General features: G+C 45.7%; 1 protein-coding gene across 4 annotated transcripts in view; it reads right to left on the reverse strand.

Annotated features, from left to right (window-relative positions):
• Positions 1-19,068, reverse strand: part of HtrA2 (HTRA2-related serine protease) — a 74,438-nt gene that overhangs the window by 15,898 nt on the left and 39,472 nt on the right. For 2 of the 4 annotated variants that reach the window (XM_050168284.3, XM_055064972.2), the window contains exons 5-6: positions 16,326-16,434; positions 11,727-11,883 (exon numbers count right to left, since the gene is read on the reverse strand). In XM_050168284.3, the coding sequence (XP_050024241.1) occupies positions 11,727-11,883; positions 16,326-16,434 (266 nt within the window). Of the gene's footprint in view, positions 1-11,291; positions 11,441-11,726; positions 11,884-16,325; positions 16,435-19,068 lie in introns of those variants that run through there. The other 2 variants (XM_055064970.2, XM_055064971.2) reach the window with 2 other exon arrangements.

Here is a 19,068-nt window from a genome sequence, read left to right on the forward strand (position 1 = left end):
CTTGTAACGCAGGAGGTCTTGATGGTGTCGTTCACTGAACCAATGGAAATGGTAAGTGTTGTTGCGATCTCGTGTTGCTTGATCCTGCGATTGCCCCGAACCAACTTGTCCACCTGATGTTGATGATCCTCATCAGAGGCCGTTGCGGTGTGTCCACTTCGGTGCTGATCCTCGATATTTGATGCGGCTGGATTTTAGTCTTTCACAGTCCTGGCCCACCTATGTAGAGTGCTGACGTCAACACAGGCATCCCCATAAACTGCAGCCAGACGGCGATGAATGTTGATGGGCGTACAACCTTCCACAGTCAGAAATTCAATTACAGCCCACTGTTTCAACCGGACGTCACCAGTGGATGCCATGGATTGCTCGATTACTCTGGAACAAGAGATAGGAAGGTGAGGCAAGTGACATTCTATAGCTTAAACATCAGTGCATTAAAGATAAGGAGTTCAAAATTTTTGCAGTACTACTGGCAAAGTAGTGGGCTTGGGGGCATTACTTTTTCAATCGCCCTCGTATATTACAACCTACTCTTATTAAAGGGACTCCAAATTAGTATGGCAGCACTGATTACAGATCAGTTCTAGCATTAGAAGGTCAGCAAAGTATTTTTTATAAACAGAATATCTGTTGAATAGAATCAAGTGCTTCTTTTTCTCTGAAGCTAAAGAATTAGTGACATTATGTTGTACTGAATATGTACCAAGGAGGTTAAAAGTTGAACAATGGACCTATGTTTTATGGCATCTTTTATTGCAAAGAAAGCTCTGCTTGCCAGTTTTTTTTTTACAGGTACAGAAGGGCTTTCACATATTTTTTTGGGGGCAGGTGGATTATTGTAAGGCCTATCTGCGCAACACACAAAAGTGCAGACCCCACTTCACATGACTCGATCACTGTTCTGCACAAACCATCAGTGGTGCTGTATGAGTCCACCGTGGTCGGTTCTGACTGTAAAGAGCAGGCGCCTTTTCATTGTTAAGCTCGACGCGATTTGCCACCTGTCAAAAATTCTGAAATTGGGTGGGTCACAGCAAGTTTACGCTGTGTCAAAGCAAACATATTGCTCTTTCTGCTCGGCTGTGACCGAATTAGCATGCGGTCGAGCAGGCACAGTCTGAATTTTCGAATGGCGCGCTGCAACGTGTCTGAAATGTTTGTTGTGTTTATACATTATGTCTATAGGGCCAGTGGCGGTGCTGTGCAGCTGTCCAAATACTAATCAAGCATTAATCAAGCATGTTGGAATTATCAGTCGGCAATTGCATAAGGCCTTGAATTTTCTCTGATATAAAGGCTATTATGTATTGTCACAGAATATGTGTGACACAGTGACTTTCGTCTACACCCAATGTTTATACATAGCAAACATGTGAATGGCATTCATGACATTTGCACCAGAAAGTGGCCACATTCATTACTTTAACCTTGGCCTCCTCGTGGCACTAAATGAAGTGCAGGACCCAGCAGTCCTATGCTCCTTCTAATCTTGTGCTTTTTTATTAGCTTTCTTCAGCATGTAGATGCTGTTAAGAATGGCCCGCTGAGGTGCAAGTTTTGCCAGTCAGTTGGGACAGCGGCGTCAACTTTTCCTGGAACGCCACCGCAACCCTCTAGCCACACGGCATCACTAAGTCTACTGTGTCCGCAGGACAATGCGAGACGTCCGCCACTCTGCATCGCGGGATTGCCGAGATGAGTTCGACGAACCAGGCTTTGTGACTAAACACGCCACCGCCGACCTGATCTGCCGCGAGGGGGGGAGTTGCCGAGGGAACGTCTTCGCAGGCCCCTTCCCACGCGCCTTTCAAGACGCAAGACAATGGAGCACCGGCGGCCGCGCTGCGGGGGTCAGCTCGGGGAATAAAATGCTCCTTTCCTGACGTAAGCCCGGAGTTCTGCGAAGACCGTCTGATGTCGGTTGAGGACCGTGAACCTGTGCGGAAGTGTGTGTGTGTAATCCCTCGCGCAAAGAGGTGGCTCGTCTACGGTGCCTGGTCGGCCGTTTCTCTCACCTTGGGATCGAGGGAGGACCGAGTGTTTATAAATCGCTGTTGTGCAGCTGCTCAGTGTACTTTCTCTCGCAGTCATGCTAGACTGATGAACTGCAACGTCCTTATGTAGATACTGTAAATAAACCCATATTCCTCGTTCTCAATGAGAAGCAGTCCTTCCCTTCAACAACGTCCTCAGCGTGGATAAGTTGGACGACGGCATGGGCCAGCTACCATCTAATTCATGCCCGACTCCAATCTTGACAACTGGTTACAAACGGTGGGATTGACCTCCCAATCCTTACAACTGGTGACAGCGGTGAGACGGACTTTGCGACGTGGTGCTGTGTCTGTGGTGAGTGCTTGGTTCTTGCTTTGACTCTCTAGGCTTCGTTTTGTGGTTGTTCTGTTTAGGACAGCAGGGAAGCTAGATTGTTGAGTGTTAGCTAGGTTGTGTTTTCCTAGATAGGTTTAGCGAGCAGGACCAAGGCAGTAAAGCAGCAATCATGGACTTAAGGACACTGCTGAGAGACGAATTGTTGATTGTTGGTGAGGAACTGGGCCTAGATGTACGCAAGGAAATGCTAAAATCAAAATTATTGCAGCTAATTTCCGAACAGGCCAGTGAGGAAGAAATTGAAATGGGGTTGGAACTTCTGAAAAAAAGAGAGAAACGGGACAGAGAGAGAGAAGATCGCAAGTTAAGAAAAATGCAACTTGAACTTGAAAGCAAACATTTGGAGTTGTCTCAAGGAAGTGAAGGGGCTCTAGGACGATCAAGTGAGGCAGAATTATACCGCACGGACAGGCTATTAAAGCCATTTTAGGTCGGGACTGACATAGGCTTGTTCCTATACAATTTTGAAAGGACTTGCGAGAAGATGAACTTCGGTCCGAGTACATGGCCACAGCGGATGCTGTCTATGTTGCCGTGTGAGGCGGCAGAAGTAATCGCCAGACTGAGTGCACAGAATGCATATGATTATGTGAAAGTTAAGGCTAGTCTCCTGAAGAAATACCGCCTTTCAGCCAAAGCTTTTCGGCAAAGGTTTAGGAGCACAGGCAAGAAAGATAGCGAGGGGTATCTGGAGCTTGCATACAGCTTAAAGGCAAACCTAGTCGAGTGGCTGAAAAGCGCGGAAGCGTACGAGAGCAGAGACAGGATCATTGAATGCATGTGTCTAGAGCAGTTTTACAAAACCATCCCCCAAGCTGTGAAACTGTGGGTGCAAGATAGAGGGAATGTAAACACTGTGGAAAGGGCGGCTGAATTAGCCGAAGAGTACGTAGAAGGTTGAACGCTGAGGACGGAAATTGGGACGGTCGAAATGGACTGCGGAAACCATTTCCGTTCAAAAAGGGTTAGGGTTTGCAGACTAGACGACTGGAGCCAGTAGACGCGGAGGAAAAGCCCTCAGAAAAGAACGAGGAGAAATCAAATGGGGAAACAATACCAAAAGAGCAGAAAAGAAAATTCGAATCTTTCAGACCAATCCACTGCTATAAATGCCACAAACTGGGACACATAGCTGTAAACTGCGGAAAGCCTAGCGTAGTTTTTTCCTACGTAGATGAAAAAGGCAAGAATATGGAACTTTTAAGCCCTTATCTTCATGACCTGCAAATTAATGGCAAACCATGCCGGGGGCTAAGAGACAGTGCCGCCACGATGGACATTGTCCATCCGTCTTACGTGACGGTAGATGACTTCACTGGAGTTGGACGACGGCATGGGCCAGCTACCATCTAATTCATGCTCGACTCCAATCTTGACAACTGGTTACGAACGGTGGGATTGACTTCTCAATCCTTACAATGCACCTTTCCCCATGCATATCCCCATTCCCACAAAGAAAGCCACCAAAAAGGGAGCTTGCCAAATTATCTTGAGACTCAATGTGCATCATGCACTTTTACAAGCATGTCAAAGATCAGCATGACTGCATCTTCCTTGTACTATACTACAAGAGGTAGTATGCTGGCATCTGCTTGCTACGGTCTGTGCCTTTTGTAGTTGTGCTCAAGTGAGGGTTAATAACACTTTTGATAATTCGTCCACCCGAAAGAATGCAGGCAGCACAGTCCTGAAGTTCTGATAAAGCAACTGCTGTCAGATGTGGGTCACTCATGACTTACCCCACATACAGTGTACAGGCATGGCATCTGTTTGTGGAGCACCACTGCTGCTGCCTCATGAAAACTTGCAGTGCAGGCGCAATCAAAGTGATAGGCAGGGTGCCCGGCGCATCCCCCCCCCCCCTCTGATATGGTTCTGCCTCTTCGCCGCTGCGTGCACTGGTACCTCATTGGCTCCGAGTTATCAACACTGCATGCAGGCACACAAAGTTTGGGGTGAACAATAGCAGACAACGTGCTAGGCACTCTGCCTGTCGATTTGATTGCGACTGTGCCCCAAGACTTCATGAGGCGCCAGTGGTGGCATTCTAATCTCTTTTGCGCACGCTACTCTTACTAAAGTTGAACCCACCTTTAACAATATTCATGCGCCATGAAAATTCCATTGTTATAAGCGATAATTGTTATAGCTGGGTTGCATGGAAAAATCAAAATAGATGGATAGCAGAGCTAATGAGAAAATTATAATGGCGGGGAGGCCAGTGCCCCTCGCTACCACCTTCGTTCATCCAGCTGCTGATTGTGTTCACTCGTTTAACTGCTTCCTGGGCGCTCCGATCGCATGTAACAAGTTACGGCTGTCGACGTTAAAGAATGGCACTGTTATAACAACTGCAAAGAGTGCTCACAGGCGGCAAGCGATATGCGAGCTCTGCTGAAGCATTGCTTTGCTGGCCCCAAAAAGGGCCTTTTAAAAAATGCGATAACGTTGCTGCGACAGCCTGTCAGCTTGAGAAATCCAGAAGAAATGCTGAGGCGAGATCGCCACAAACATCTCGCCACGTACTTCTCACTGGCTTCTACGAAAAAACCGTGTCCGTCAGCCTTACAAGCTTTATGCGAAGCTTGCTGACATCCTTCTCCAAGGCATCCAGGTGCTCCACGTAGTGCAGTGGGAGGTTCCTCGGGAAAACGAAGCACCAGAGAGACTGAATCATCTGCCAGGCCTCCTGTGAAGACAACGTTGAGGCAGCCTGCCCTACTGTGTCATCGCTGCCGTCGCTATCCGATGCAAGCACGTTCACGACGATCACCTCATCGGTTAGAAGCATTTAGTTTTCAAATATATAGCCGTGTGCTTTCTTTTCACCAGCAGCATCGTGCATTGCTTATGATCAGCGGGCGGATAAGCCATCTTCCGTTTCAGCGGCGAGTCAAACGAGGCTGAGAACCCACATGGCCAGGAACGATTTTGACACAACCAACAAAGACGAACGCAAGCAATTAAGCTGTTTGCAGAATTGCGCTGAATGAGGAGCCAGCGAGCAATCTGGGAGCAGTGCAGTTAGTGCAGTACATTCGTGTTTTAGAGGGTAGGGTGGCGTAGAGCTATGGGCGCAGCCCGTTCGTGTTTGGAGGGGTGGGAGGGTGATGGGAGAGAGGCGTGTGGAGAAGGCTGGAAAATGAGCGCCCGGCGGCTGTTAAGGCAGCAGGCCATCGTTCAGCGGCTAGAATTTCTCGTTTTATTTTTTTCCTTTCAAGGATTTCGCATTTCACTACCCTTCGGCACGGACACTCAGAAGCCAGACATTGTTATAACTGATAAAGCGGCATCGGGGCATTGTAGTAAGCGGGTTACTTCACTATAGAAAACATACAAAAGTTGACAGTGCAGCAGCTTCTCATTGTTATACCCGATATATTGTTAAAACCGGTATCGTTATAAATGGGTTCGACTGTATATGGTGCTTCAGTGGTCCATGGCGGCGGAATCTATGGAAAATAGCAATAGCGCGGGCCAAGAGCCAACAGTGATGTGTTCGAGGATAGCTAATACGGTGACAACTGATGGGTTGATGGGCAGAATGTTTAATTTTGCAGATTTCACTATGATGACCTTTCAGGATAACGAACAATTTGCCGTGGTTCTCTGAATTTCCGTTATATTGAGATTTCACTGTATTTCGTAGATCGAAAAATTTCGCGATTGCCTTTCAGTTCAATATATACAGGATCTAATGTGTGACTGATCGTAGCTCTTGGCTGAAAGCCGTGTGGTGGATGATATAAAACAGCCTATTTAGACAAACAAGTTCGCAAAAGATGATGTGAAGGCCTATTATGTCAACAATTCAGGCCAAAACTGGGGCAAGCAGTACACGAATAACTGCTACATAAATGTCTCCATATTTCAGTGGAATGCCAACAGTTTTCAAAGGAGGTGTGCTGACTTTCGTGAACTGCTTGTACAATACAACTTTCCAATATTTAGCATTCAAGAGACGGGAATTAGTGACAATTTTCGCCTCTCAAGTTATGTGATACACAAGACGTCTTGTCAAGGTGCTGTTAGTAGAGTGCTCCTGTGCGTCAGAAAGGACTTACCATCTTATCAAATGCAGTCCAGTGATTGACTTTCCAGAATTCATTGCATGCAAAATATCGTTTGGTAAGTTCTGCATAACAGTGATTAATCTATATCTACAACCTTCAAGCTGGATTTCAGTAGAAGCGCTAGTGGATATTTTCAAAATAGCTCATTCTAATGTATATTTATGTGGAGACTTCAATGCAAACATTATTTCAGGCAGTGATCATTGTGACGCACATGGTAACATTATTGAGTGCGCCACAGATAAATGCAACTTGACTGTTTTAAACGATGGGTCACCAACATTTCTTCGTGCATATAGTTATTCAAGCTGCATAGATGTTACCGTGTGTTCGCATGATCTAGTGAATAATGTGGTATGGACAACAGATATGAAAACGCGCAGAAGTGATCATTTTCCCATCCTTGTAAATCACCCTAGCATGCACTATGATATCAAGCGTTACAGCAGACTAACCAACTGGAAAGCTTTTCGGTACCACCTAACGGATCAAATTAATCAACATACACCGGCGGAAAGATTTACTGAATTTTTGCAGAATAATGTGAACATATGCACAAAGAAGGTCTCAATTCCAAAAGATTATGCTGCAGTTGACGGAGAGTATGAACACTTGAGAGCCATCAGACGCCGATCCGAAAGAGCGTACTGATGGAGCAGAAGTTTAGAAGCATACAAGAACGCTCAGAACATTCCCAATGTAATGTGCGGACGCATGCAAATTTAGGCAAATGGCGCTGCCGTGATTTCTGCGGCGTGCTGTCTTCTCACACGTCTGTCCCACGAATTTTTCTAGTAATTCATTCTTTAAGTGGACACAGAGCTTCCCATTTCGTGCTCTCGCTGTAGCTCGGGACACGTGTGAGATAATAATTGCAGATGAATTTTGGGAAACCTGCTCTTTCATCACAATGTGCAGAATTTGATAATTCAGTAGTGTTAGCTAAGCAGAAAATTACTGCTTGCTATTGGACACAACATCCTCAATTAGATCATGTTTTCACATTAAGCAAGCTTCAATGTGCAATTGCATCATGTCGTCAAAAGTCTACTGCTGGGCCAAACGGTATTACGTACAATATGCCAAGAAACCTTGGGCCGACAGGTACAAATGTTTATTATTATATATGTCTAAGAAGACATATATAATAATCAATGGATAGAAGAAACTGTACCTAACTCTTGGAAAATCGCTCGAATCATCCCAATTTCAAAACCTGGTAAGACACCTACCGTGGTTGCTCAGCGGCTATGGTGTTGGGCTGCTGACCACGAGGTCGTGGGATCGAATCCCGGACATGGCGGCCGCATTTCGATGGAGGCGAAATGGGAAAACGCCTGTGTACTTAGATTTAGGTGCATCATAAAGATCCCCAGGTGGTCGAAATTTCCGGAGTCCTCCACTATGGCATGCCTCAAAATCAGAAAGTAGTGTTGGCACGTAAAACCCCATAATTTAAAAAAAAACTGGGTAAGACACCCTTGTGCCCTGGATCCTGCCACTCAGTCAATTTGACAAGTTGTTTATGCAAAGTAATGGAGAAAATGATTGACACACAACTTCAATGGTGGGGTAATGAAATGGACGTATTGTCCAACTACTTAGCAGGTTTTAGAAAAAAGAGGTGCACAATGGATGCAATATTGGATATAGTAACCTTTGTGGAGCACGAGCGTCCACGTGGAAACATGATGACAGCAGTATTCCTAGACATAAAGAGGGCATTTGACACTGCATGTCACGTTCATGTTCTGCTAAGTATGTTGGAACTCGGAATGTTTGGCAGATCCTTGCAACGGATTTCTGAATTTTTTTTATCAGGTTGCAAAATATTTGTTCAGACGGGTGAAGGAAAGAGCGCTGAACATGTTGTCAAACAGGGAGTACCACAGGGAAGTGTACTCAGCCCCTTCCTTTTTAACTGCGTCATGGCTGATTTAACAAGAAGACTGCCATCACAGTTAAGGTTTTCACTGTATGCAGATGATGTGTGTATTTGGACATCCGGGACTAATGCTCAATTACTTCAGATGGCATTGCAAGATGGCATAAATATCATTAACCAATTTTTGAGAGAGAGAGGAATGGTTCTATCACACGCAGACAGCTGTATTGCCCTTCACTCAGAGCCAGTTAAAAAATTTCACTCTTAATCTGGAAGGACACCCTCTAATAATTGTCACACAGCATTGATTTCTTGGCATAATACTTGATAGGCAGCTAACCTGGGCACCCCACATGAAAAAACTCAAAAACGAGGTCAATGCCATAGTGACTGTACTTCGCAGGCTTGCAGGCACATCATGGGACGGATCAGTATAGTCCATGTTGATAGTTTACAATGCATTAATACGAGAAAAAATTGCATATTCCGTGCCCATCTTACACGGACTTTCCCCCAAGTCAGAAGACCGACTTCAAAGACTTTTAGCTAGATGATTAGTACGCATATGTCTAGGAGTTCCACAAGCGACTTCTAGCTGTCTTGTAATAGCAGAGGCTCACCAATCATCGTTTCCAGTTATGAGAACTACAGAAACATGCCGACATTATTTCCGTCTTCAAACACAGCATAAAAGCCACCCACTGGCTCTAGACATAATGAAACAAGATACAAGTTATGTTGATAAAGAAATTCGAGAAAATCTTCATATATTGCCTAGAAATGAATTTTGGAACTCAGACGTCGAATATCCTCTACGGCTGCTTACACTTCCAAAAATCGAATTGTCAGTAGAGTGGATATTCAGAAAAAGAGAGATGTTCATTCAAGCTGCTCAACAACTAGCACTTTACCAGATAAATATGCGGTATTCAAGATACAGACACGTCTATACAGATGGCTCCAGTACAGCAACCTCTTCAACTTCAGCATCCATTATACTGCATCTCAAAAAACAAGAATCACTTAAGTTATCTCATGCGACTTCATCCACAACGGCTGAACTGTTCGCAATCCTATGTGCAATAAAATTTATATTGTCAGTAAGAGATGCGAAAAAATGGGTAATTTTCAGAGATTCACAGGTGGCTCTAACATCACTCTGCAGCACAAAAGGAAAAACAATCAGCGATAGCATAATATAAGAAACACTTAAAGACCTCACAAAGGCAAGCCAAGCAAAGGATGAAATAGCATTCGAGTGGATACCAGGGCATTCCTGGCAACACAGCAGTCAATGAAGCAGTGCGACAAGCACACGTCAAAGATGATGTGATTTGCTCCCAATATCAAAGAATGAATTATGCTGCATCATAAGGACGTCTTTCAAAATGTTTAAAGATACGTGGTTTGATCAGAATTCTAAGAGCTCAGATTTGTATCATATTGATCCGTTTGTTGAATTCAAATTCTCATTGTCATTATACAGAAATATAAAAACGCTTATTCATCGATTAAGGTTAGGCACTGCCAACACAAAACATTTCTCACACAGAACTGGCTGTGTGGAAACCCCCGAATGTGATGGTGTATTTGTAGACTAAGATATACATCACCCCCTCCTAGGTTGCCCACGTCACGACACACCATAACGCTGACTTAGATCAACCCTAATTACATCAGATCGCAGACCTTTCAGTTTAAAGAAACTTTTGGGCCCTTGGCCAACAACGTCCTTGCAGAAGAGCGGTTTAAAAGCACTAAAGACTTTTCTTGAAGACAGGCGCATTGTTGGCCGTTATTAACGCTTTTATTGTTCCTTTCATTTCAATGTCGCGGTATATAGGTATGTGTTTGTGGATTATGTTATGTTGACTGTTCTGTTGCGACAATATGTGATAATGCATTTACACAATGTATGTACCCCCCGCTGACTAGAGACTGTGTTATTAGGCGACAGTATCATTTGTATTTTTGAGACTTCTTTCTACAGAACTGTGGAGTCATTTAATTTGTATATTGTATGTACCATGTGTTTCTTACATCATAGTGTTACTGTGAAAATGTTGTTTGACAAGTCCTGGTGCTAGTATGAAAAGTTTATTTGATATGTAATCTTGTACCCTGTATGTTGTAATCCAGACCCTTTCAAGAGCTAAGGAGTAGCCGGCGCCTTAAATTGTGCATCAACATCTCCTTATATGATATTAATAAAAAAAAAAAAGCATCGGGTTGCTGTCCATGAGGAAACCATGTGGCATGGGTTTGGTTCTGCCAAACATCGGAAAAATTTAAAGGATTTCTTTTGTCACTGTAGGGCAGCACACACCTACTGGCACAAATTGGCATTGAAGAGGTTCATTGAAGACCAGCTCAGACCGATTGGCACATACCCAGTGCTCCAAGTCGGCGTCAAACAGTTTCACTAAAGAGCGGCACATATGTACACACTGCCATACACTCAGTGTCTCAAGCTGGTCCGACAGTTGGTTTCGAACCCTGTTCTCTCTGCACAGCAGCCTGATGCTCTAACCAGTCGAGCATGGACTACACAGTGACCCAGGTCGGTGGGAAAACGGTTAGATAAAAACATACATAGATAGATGGATAGATACAGAAAGAATGCCCAGAAAGTCTGCCAAATACCCTAAGAATGCAAATGCATTAGAAGTGGCTGCTGAATATAAGGAAGGGTGCTACTGTCATTGATGACTGCATTTTGGACACATTTACAACTTATGCTCTTTGATGCAGAAGCATACCCTGGCTTGTGATGCCACAGTGGCCCTAGCTGTTACTAGGTGCACTCAGATCATTTTCAGCCCATGCTGCAGGCTGCACCACGTGCCTTTTCACCTAGTGGCTATGGAACGTTACTGGTTCGGGCAGTACAGATCAAATGCAGTTCTTTGAAAGGTACCTCTGTGACGCAGTAAACTTACACGCTGGTGGTGATGGTGATTATGATGATGATGATGATGATTTAGACTGCAGCTGAAACTAGAGGGCAGGCTTCTCATCATGTGCAGGTGCTGTCTGTGCTCCATTCCTTGCAACATCATTGGTGAAGGTCTATTTGTGGTTGAAGGCCCTTGCGTGAAAAGGTAAGAGCAACACAACTCGAAGTTTGACTTCACTTTTTTCTTCAAGCTGTAAAGCCGCTGAGGCTGCTTGTTTCACATATCAGTTAGTAAGGCCACTGTAGCAAAAACAACAATGGGCAAGAGTTATGTTTCTGTTCTTGCATGCGCCTACATTATACACATATATGTGACAAGGCCACATAGCAGACCATAAGATGTTTAATCATGACGCGAAAGCTTAAACGATAGAGCGCTGCAGCAGGCAAGTCATAATATCATCATATTCCTACGTACAGGTTTGCAGGCGAGCCCAGCATGACCCTCCAGACAAGGACTCCATTCGTGACATGCGGGAACATAGGGTCACGCTGCTGCAGTTCCAGGATGAGGCTAGGCGTCAGCGTCAGCATCGTGATGCCCAGGTACCATCGCTCGGCTGATGTCTCCTCCTCTGCATACCACCAACACACTATGATACAGCAGGACATCTGTGGAATGGTTTTTGAACACAGCAGTGAAGTACATGCAGCTGACAAAAATGATCGGAACAGCCATTGGAGCTTAAAGGGAGTGGCAATCACATTTTAAGGAACCAATCTTTTATGATGCAATGAATTGGCAATCATCGGTAGTGTTTCTACCTGCAGCAGTTACCTCCAAAGTGTTCAAAAATTTTGCAAGTAGAATATTTTGACCTGAGCAATCTCTGAAAAAATAGGAGTCCCAATGCCAGCAACACTGAGAAGTGAGAGCGACGCTTATAGCCTACCTGGCTCATTGGGATAGGGTGGATATCGCAGCAGTGAGTGCAACTTCATTAACCATTTGCTTTTTACTTTTTCAGCCCTTCTGAAAATGCTGCTGTAATAAAATCTGTGGCTGCTGCAAATATAGCACTAGCTAATGGCAATGTGATCAGTGGCGTAGCAACAGGGGGGTCCGGGGGGCCGTGGGCCCCGGGTGCAAGGGGCCAGTGGCGGGGGGTGTCATACGCCTGAAGACACCCCTCTTTCCGCCGGCTTGACTGGGCACAAATGGCAAAGAATGCTCCAGTATCCAGTAGCCCAAGCTCATGTACCCAATGCGTTGTGCTGCAGAATTGTCGGCTGCAGCTCTATTAACACCCCACGAAATAATTGCACAAATGTGCGGGCTAAAAAATTTATTTCGCAAAATGGTCGCTAAACTACTCGCCTTAGCGGAACCTTTCATGTGGGGTGCGCTCGTGCCGTGTGTTCATGCTGGGAGCAGGAGTCGCTAAACATACAGTCAGGCGTTGTAAGGCGTTGAGGCTCTTGGGTCCCTCTTCCGTTCAGAACGCGCAGCGAAGACGAACAAAGACAGCAGAAAGAGAGCGTTCAACCAGCGCACCCGGCGCTCGCGTTTACGGCGAAGCGTTCGTTGAGAGCGACGTTGCATAAGAGCAGCCGTCAAAAGTCGCGAATGGGATTCTCTGGATCGTCTTCAGACTTGGTGCGGCCGAAGAGTTTGGCGGCGTATGACTCGACAGGCTGTATATAGTCGCGGGCGCTGCGATGTTCAGCTCGCTTTTACATCCCCTCTCCCGCTCGCTCCGAGAAGCCGCTGCGAAACCTGCCGTTATGTTTCACGCTTTCCTTCTTACCCTCGAAAGTTTCAGAAAACTGTTGCTGTTGTGTGACTTCATGTCACAAGTACAGTGTCTGTGTCAGCTGCACAGAATTTTACCAAAAAAAAATGTGAATTTTGTAAGGATATTTCCCGATATTCTATGAAGTTATGTGTCTTTGTGATTACTAGGAACTCAGTAGCGTGAAAAATATGGCAGATAAGTAATAACCATATCCTTAATAATTCCTTAATTAGTACTTATAGAGCAAGTACTTCAATTCCAAGAATTGAGGACTCAAAGTCATATTGTTAACTCAACAAAAGCTTCTTAAACAAAATCGTTTTGGGTGCTACAACCTACAGTACTTTGGCACGGCGGGCGGCGCCCAGTATGGCAGTAGCGAAATAAATATGAAATAGTGGACCAGTGATGTTGATCCCTCAACCCTCTCCATTGCGAGTGCAGACCAACAGGTTTCGCTGGCACGGGCTTCATCGCGGTCTTCTTTTTTTTTTTTTTTTTTATGGTGACGCCAAGAATCGACGCGAAGCGTGCTCTACTCTGTTCCCAATCTTTTGGAGGTACCGCAGCTCAGATAATCACGTTTTTCCGTGTAGCAGCAAATAAAAACAAGGCTTTATTGATTAGAATGAAGAGAACTCGTAATTGTCATAGCATTGGCGCCCGCGCAGCAAGGAGGCAGGTGGCGTTTTTCGTTTTTCTAATATGGTGGGGAGATCAGCGTCACTGAGACACAATTTAATTTTCGTTTTCGTTCAGGGCTGCCCACAGCCAAAATACTGTGGGCCATAGTACCTACGACGATTTTTGTGAAGTTGTTGTTGGGCAAGATATGAATGCCGGCCTTCAATTTTGCGTTTTTTGCAATTTTGCCGCTAAAATTGGTAATTAAAGCTTTATAAATTTTTTGTTTACTTGTGACGTGAGCCGTATTTGCCACAATGCCGCATTTGTATTGGTTGTCAAGCCTTACAGTCTGGCAGAAGATGTGCACATGCGCTTATCACAAGTTATCGGTGCAGCACCCTGTGTTATTTGGCGCAGAAAAAACAGCGTGTATTGGCCTCGAGCTCCACCACTGGAAAAGCTGGCGCCACCGTCGGCGTGACATGCTATTAGGGATCACGTGGACATAGCGGCCGCGTCAGCTGCTTCAGGAGCGCCGAAGCGAGCTGGAAACGAGAGTTCAAGTTCCCTCGCACGCTGCGGTCCTCATTTAGTGGCGAGATTTTCCCGCTTCGAGTGTCTCCTTTAGAATGATTGAAAGCACTACAAAACGTAGTGGCTGCCTTTGAAGGCGCGCAACATGGTAGGCTACTGCTCGGTGCCGCAGTGCCGGACGTACGCAACGGAGCCCGGTGTCAGCCTTATTCATACGTAGCTGCAGGACAAGAAGCTGCGTGAAGCTCGGCTCGCGAAACATAAAACCGGCAAACAGTCATCGGCTACAACTCGGGTATGCAGCAAGCACAGATGTGAGGAAGATTTCTGCTACGGCGCCGGGTCTGCGATGTTCGAAAAACGCGCACTGAGATGCTCGCCCAAGTCCGCTGCCCGACTAATGTCATGACGGTTTGGTCTATGAACTTGTCGATGCTATAGATACTGGCAAGTTCACTGGAGTGGAAAGGGAGCGGTAAGAAGCACATTAAAAGAAAAGCATGACATATGGTAATGTTTGTGTTATGAAATAAAGCACTGCATTACAAAAAAGAAGCAGCGGGAAATCGCACGCTGAGAACACCGATAAACATATAGTGCGACGCAACTCGAGAAATAATATTGAAACGTCCAAGAATTTAGAAAAAAAATAGAAGATTGAATCGTCGCGATGTCCGGCACATCAGTCCCCGTAGGCGTTGAAGTCTCTACAATGAAATTATTTTTGAACAGCTCTGATAGCGCCCACGCAACAATGGTTGCTTGTATACTGTCAAATGATAATATTCTGCGGCCTAAAGCTCATGGCACGGTGTGAAAACGTGCATGCAGCGAAAGCGAAACAGTGCGCGGACAAGCATGCAGACGCGCAGTCGGTCGCTGCGAAGCTGTGCGATCACTGCATTGAGGCTTCATTCTATTACGCTCCATTTAGTTATGCGAACACTATAAGAACATATTTCACATAGTTTACTCTCAGCGTTTGGCTACCTTTCACGCAAGAAGCCGGTTCGGGAGACTCCATCGCGGCAACCGCGCACAGTGGCGTTCACTGTACCTATTCGGTAAAGAGATAGCGTCTGTAAACGATTCAGTGCTTTCAGTTTGCCCAAGATTATTTAGACAGTAAAAACCTTGTCTCGTTTCGAACGTACTTACAGAAATGTCTGGGAGAGCTCCCACGTGATGTTTTGAGTGAGCGCTGACAACAAAACCTATGAGGAGCGCGCCACGTGATCCCTCATACTACGCCAGCGAGGCGCTTCCGCTAGATGGAGACTCCCTAACTCCTTGCCGCCAAGACCTGCTGCATTCGCGATCTCTGGGAAAGAAAGCAAAGGAGAGGGGGACCCGGGGGACATGCACGGTATCCAAGGTGGCTGTACTAGTGCTGAAACCCGGAAATTGTCGATATCCTCGCTTTCTTCGACTACAGCCGGGGGGGGGTGACAGAAGATCTATGGGCCCCGGGTGCCAGACGACCTAGCTACACCACTGAATGTGATGCCTTCTTCTGGCCGTGGAAGCAAGTTTTCACGAACGTCCCACTATGGCCCCTGAGAATGGGCGACAGCACATGTTGCCCCATCTTGGAGGTCATGGTGCCACTTTTCTACTCATAACAATTGAAGATTTAGCTGTGCGTTTAAAGTTACAAAAAGAAAGCTTATAATAGAAAAAAATTCTTATTGCATTTCATTATCTGCAAAAGGCCTAGCAGCTGTGTACACTAACAGCAGGTCATGTGACAGAGCATTATATTTTTTTTGTCATGGTTTTGCTATCTGAGGGTGCTAAAGGTAATTTTTCACGATTTGTTGTGAACAATTAAATATATAAATTCTTGTTTAATGAAGAAAATGCTGCCATTTAAGTGAATACAAGACTTAATTTTTATATCAGCGCGGCTATCTCGATTCATGTTCTGAACAGCTGTCTGTCTCTTTAACACTACCATCCCATGAAAACCCTTTTAATGTTAAAGTGAATGCAGAAGAAAATTTCAAGCAAGGTACAGTAGACTTCCATTAGTTTCACTCCAGTTAATTCGATTTTTCAGTTAATTCAATCTTGACCAAAAGTCCCAGAGTAGGCAATTAAACATGGTAATTTTTACTCACGGTTTTTCTTTGATGCCTCTTCCAGAAAGTTCATTGCATAATCAGCCGGGATGGCAAAGGAGATTCCTGCTGTGACTTTCATTGTGTTGATGCCGATCACATTTCCATCCTATGAAAAAGAAAATAATAAATATGAAAGCCCAAAATGAAAATGAGCAATACTGATATACAGGGTGTTTCAGCTCATGCTTTCAAAAACTTTTAAAAGTTGCCTGTAGCAGATATCACAATTCTAGTTCATGGGCTGGTCTACTTGAAGCGGCGGACAATACTTGCACAAGAAATTGAGATGCAAAATTGATAATTAATAAAATTCACTGATTAAATTTTTAACTAATAACATTATGGCCCACATTGCAATTTACAGTCGAGCCTACTTATAATGGCCCCACTTAAGACGAACGCTCGCTTATCACGAACAAGTCCGGCGTGACCGTCAAAATATACATAGGGCTATGGCGCTCGGTCTCAGCTACAACGAACTCCCGTGAGCCTAGCAGATCGGCTACAGCGAATGCATTGGTGTCGCGGACCACTTTCCACATGGTGAGAGCCACCGACGCTGTGCTGTGCACGCTCCGAGAATCGGGTTTCCTGTGGCGTCTCACTGGAGGCACGGAGGAGTGCCGATGCGGCAACGGGATCGCCGCGAAAAAGAAAAAAAAAAAAAGAAAGAAAAATACTAGCCCAGCACGCCTGAACCACGTAAACACACAAGCAAGTCGAAGGGAAGCCCAAAAGTGACAGCTCATTCGCCACGGGACCTCACTCGCCATCGTCAACGTCAGGGCAGCGGCGAAGTTTTCCACTAATTGACAACATAGCACGTGATCACATGCTTTCATACCGTTGTTTCCTACTGGTGTGCTCCCGTGCCTATCCGAGATGGCAGATTCGCCAGCGTCTACTTCAACAGTGAAGCGAAAAGCTTTGGACTTGCCCACAAAACTGTTGATACTGAAAGACCTTTCCCAAGGCGCGAAAAACCACGAATATCCACGATACTGAAAGAAAAGGACAAAATCTACAAAAGTGCCGCCACGGACTCCGCGACGAGGAAGTGCCTACGGAAAGCCACATATGCAGACGCTGAAGATGCGCTTCTAAAGTGGTTCCTTGATGCTCGAACACACAATGTTCCCATCAGCGGGCCGCTGATGTTGTCCAAAGCAAAGGACTTAGAGTTCCTCCTGGACTTCCCAGATTTTTTCCCCTGGCAATGGCTGGCTCTATCACTACAAGCTCCGCCATGGAATTATTTTCAAGTCCATCAATGGCGGATCGGCATCAGTAAGCGACGAAGACATCAACACGTGGATGTCTAAAAACTTGGCCCGTGTATCAAGTCATGCTGAAAGGGATGTATATAACGCCGATGAAATGGCCCTATTCTATCAAATGCTGCCTGGCAAAAAGCACGCTACGAAGGGTGACACAAGTGCTGGTGGCAAGCACAGCAAAGTTCGCATAACTGTGCTTTGTGCACCAACATGGATGGAAGCGATCGATGCTTGCCATTTGTCAGCGGCAAATCAAAGAGGCCACGTTGCTTCCGCACATATGTACCAGTACGGTACAGGCATAACTCGAAGTCGTGGATGACACGCAAGTTGTTCGGGGAATGGCTAACTGATTTTGACAGCAGCATGGCGAAGAAAGGGCGCAAAGTTCTTCTGATTCTCGACAACTGTACCGCTCACCATGTCCAAGCTGTCTTAACGGCAGAAATGCTTTATTTCCACGCACTTATTCGGGCTCGGCAGTAGGGTTGAAGAAATCATGAATGCGCCGTTGCATGCTGTTCCGTTTACGCGCAATCAGATAAGCCTGAATCTCAGAGAGGGTCGTACAGTCACTATAGGCAGCTGAAAGCAGAGTCACTGCTTGTGCACGCCCCGCATGCGATGGCAACGTAGCATATGGTGCGTCGTCTTCCGACTCGGAGTCATCGTCCGGCGGTGCAGCAGAAACCTGACGAATGATCTCGCCGTCATCGAGTTCTGCGCATGTCAGTACAGCAGCGTGAGCACCTGTGAAACTGTCAAATGAGACGATGTCTGGAACCACTGCACAGGTCTCGGCAGAACACTTTCGGCATCAGTAGGGTGCACATCGGAAGGCGACAAATCCTAGGCTCCCGGCACCCACTTGCCGGCATTCCCCAGCGCAGTCTGCACGGGCACTGTCGGTGCCATTAGACACTTGACACTATGTTTCCGTATGCCACGTTGCATCACTGCAACCTCAACACAGCACACAAAGCAAACATCACCACGCCATCACGCCGATACCGGTCGCACAAATGAAAAATGTGGCCCACTCACAGCGCCATGCACGAAGAAACAAACAAATCAGCTGCTGGTGGATTGTTTTGACATGGCTTACTAAGCTGAGACCGGAACTGCTGTAGCCACGAACCAGGCAGAAACTATGATGATGAGCAGGGATTTGCAGTAGTACCAAACTTCGTGGGGCAGCAAGGAGGCTCTGTTCAAAACAAAAATGAAGTTTAGCAAGTCGAACCATGCAGCGGTCAGAGTCGGTGCATGGTGCTTTCGATCGAGTTGGCTCAAGGAGTGTCCGAAAAATCAGATGAGAGGTTGCAAGGTGTCCGAACTTTTGGCAGTTGTTATACATTATGGTCTATGGGGAGAATGGCAGTGCAGCGAAGCAGACCGAATAATCGAGCATGTCTGAATTTTTGGAGTCCGAAAAAGCAGTCTGCGACTGTATTTGTTTCATG

The sequence above is a fragment of the Dermacentor andersoni genome, chromosome 1 (assembly GCF_023375885.2).
Source record: "Dermacentor andersoni chromosome 1, qqDerAnde1_hic_scaffold, whole genome shotgun sequence".
In the NCBI taxonomy this organism is placed as follows: domain Eukaryota; kingdom Metazoa; phylum Arthropoda; class Arachnida; order Ixodida; family Ixodidae; genus Dermacentor; species Dermacentor andersoni.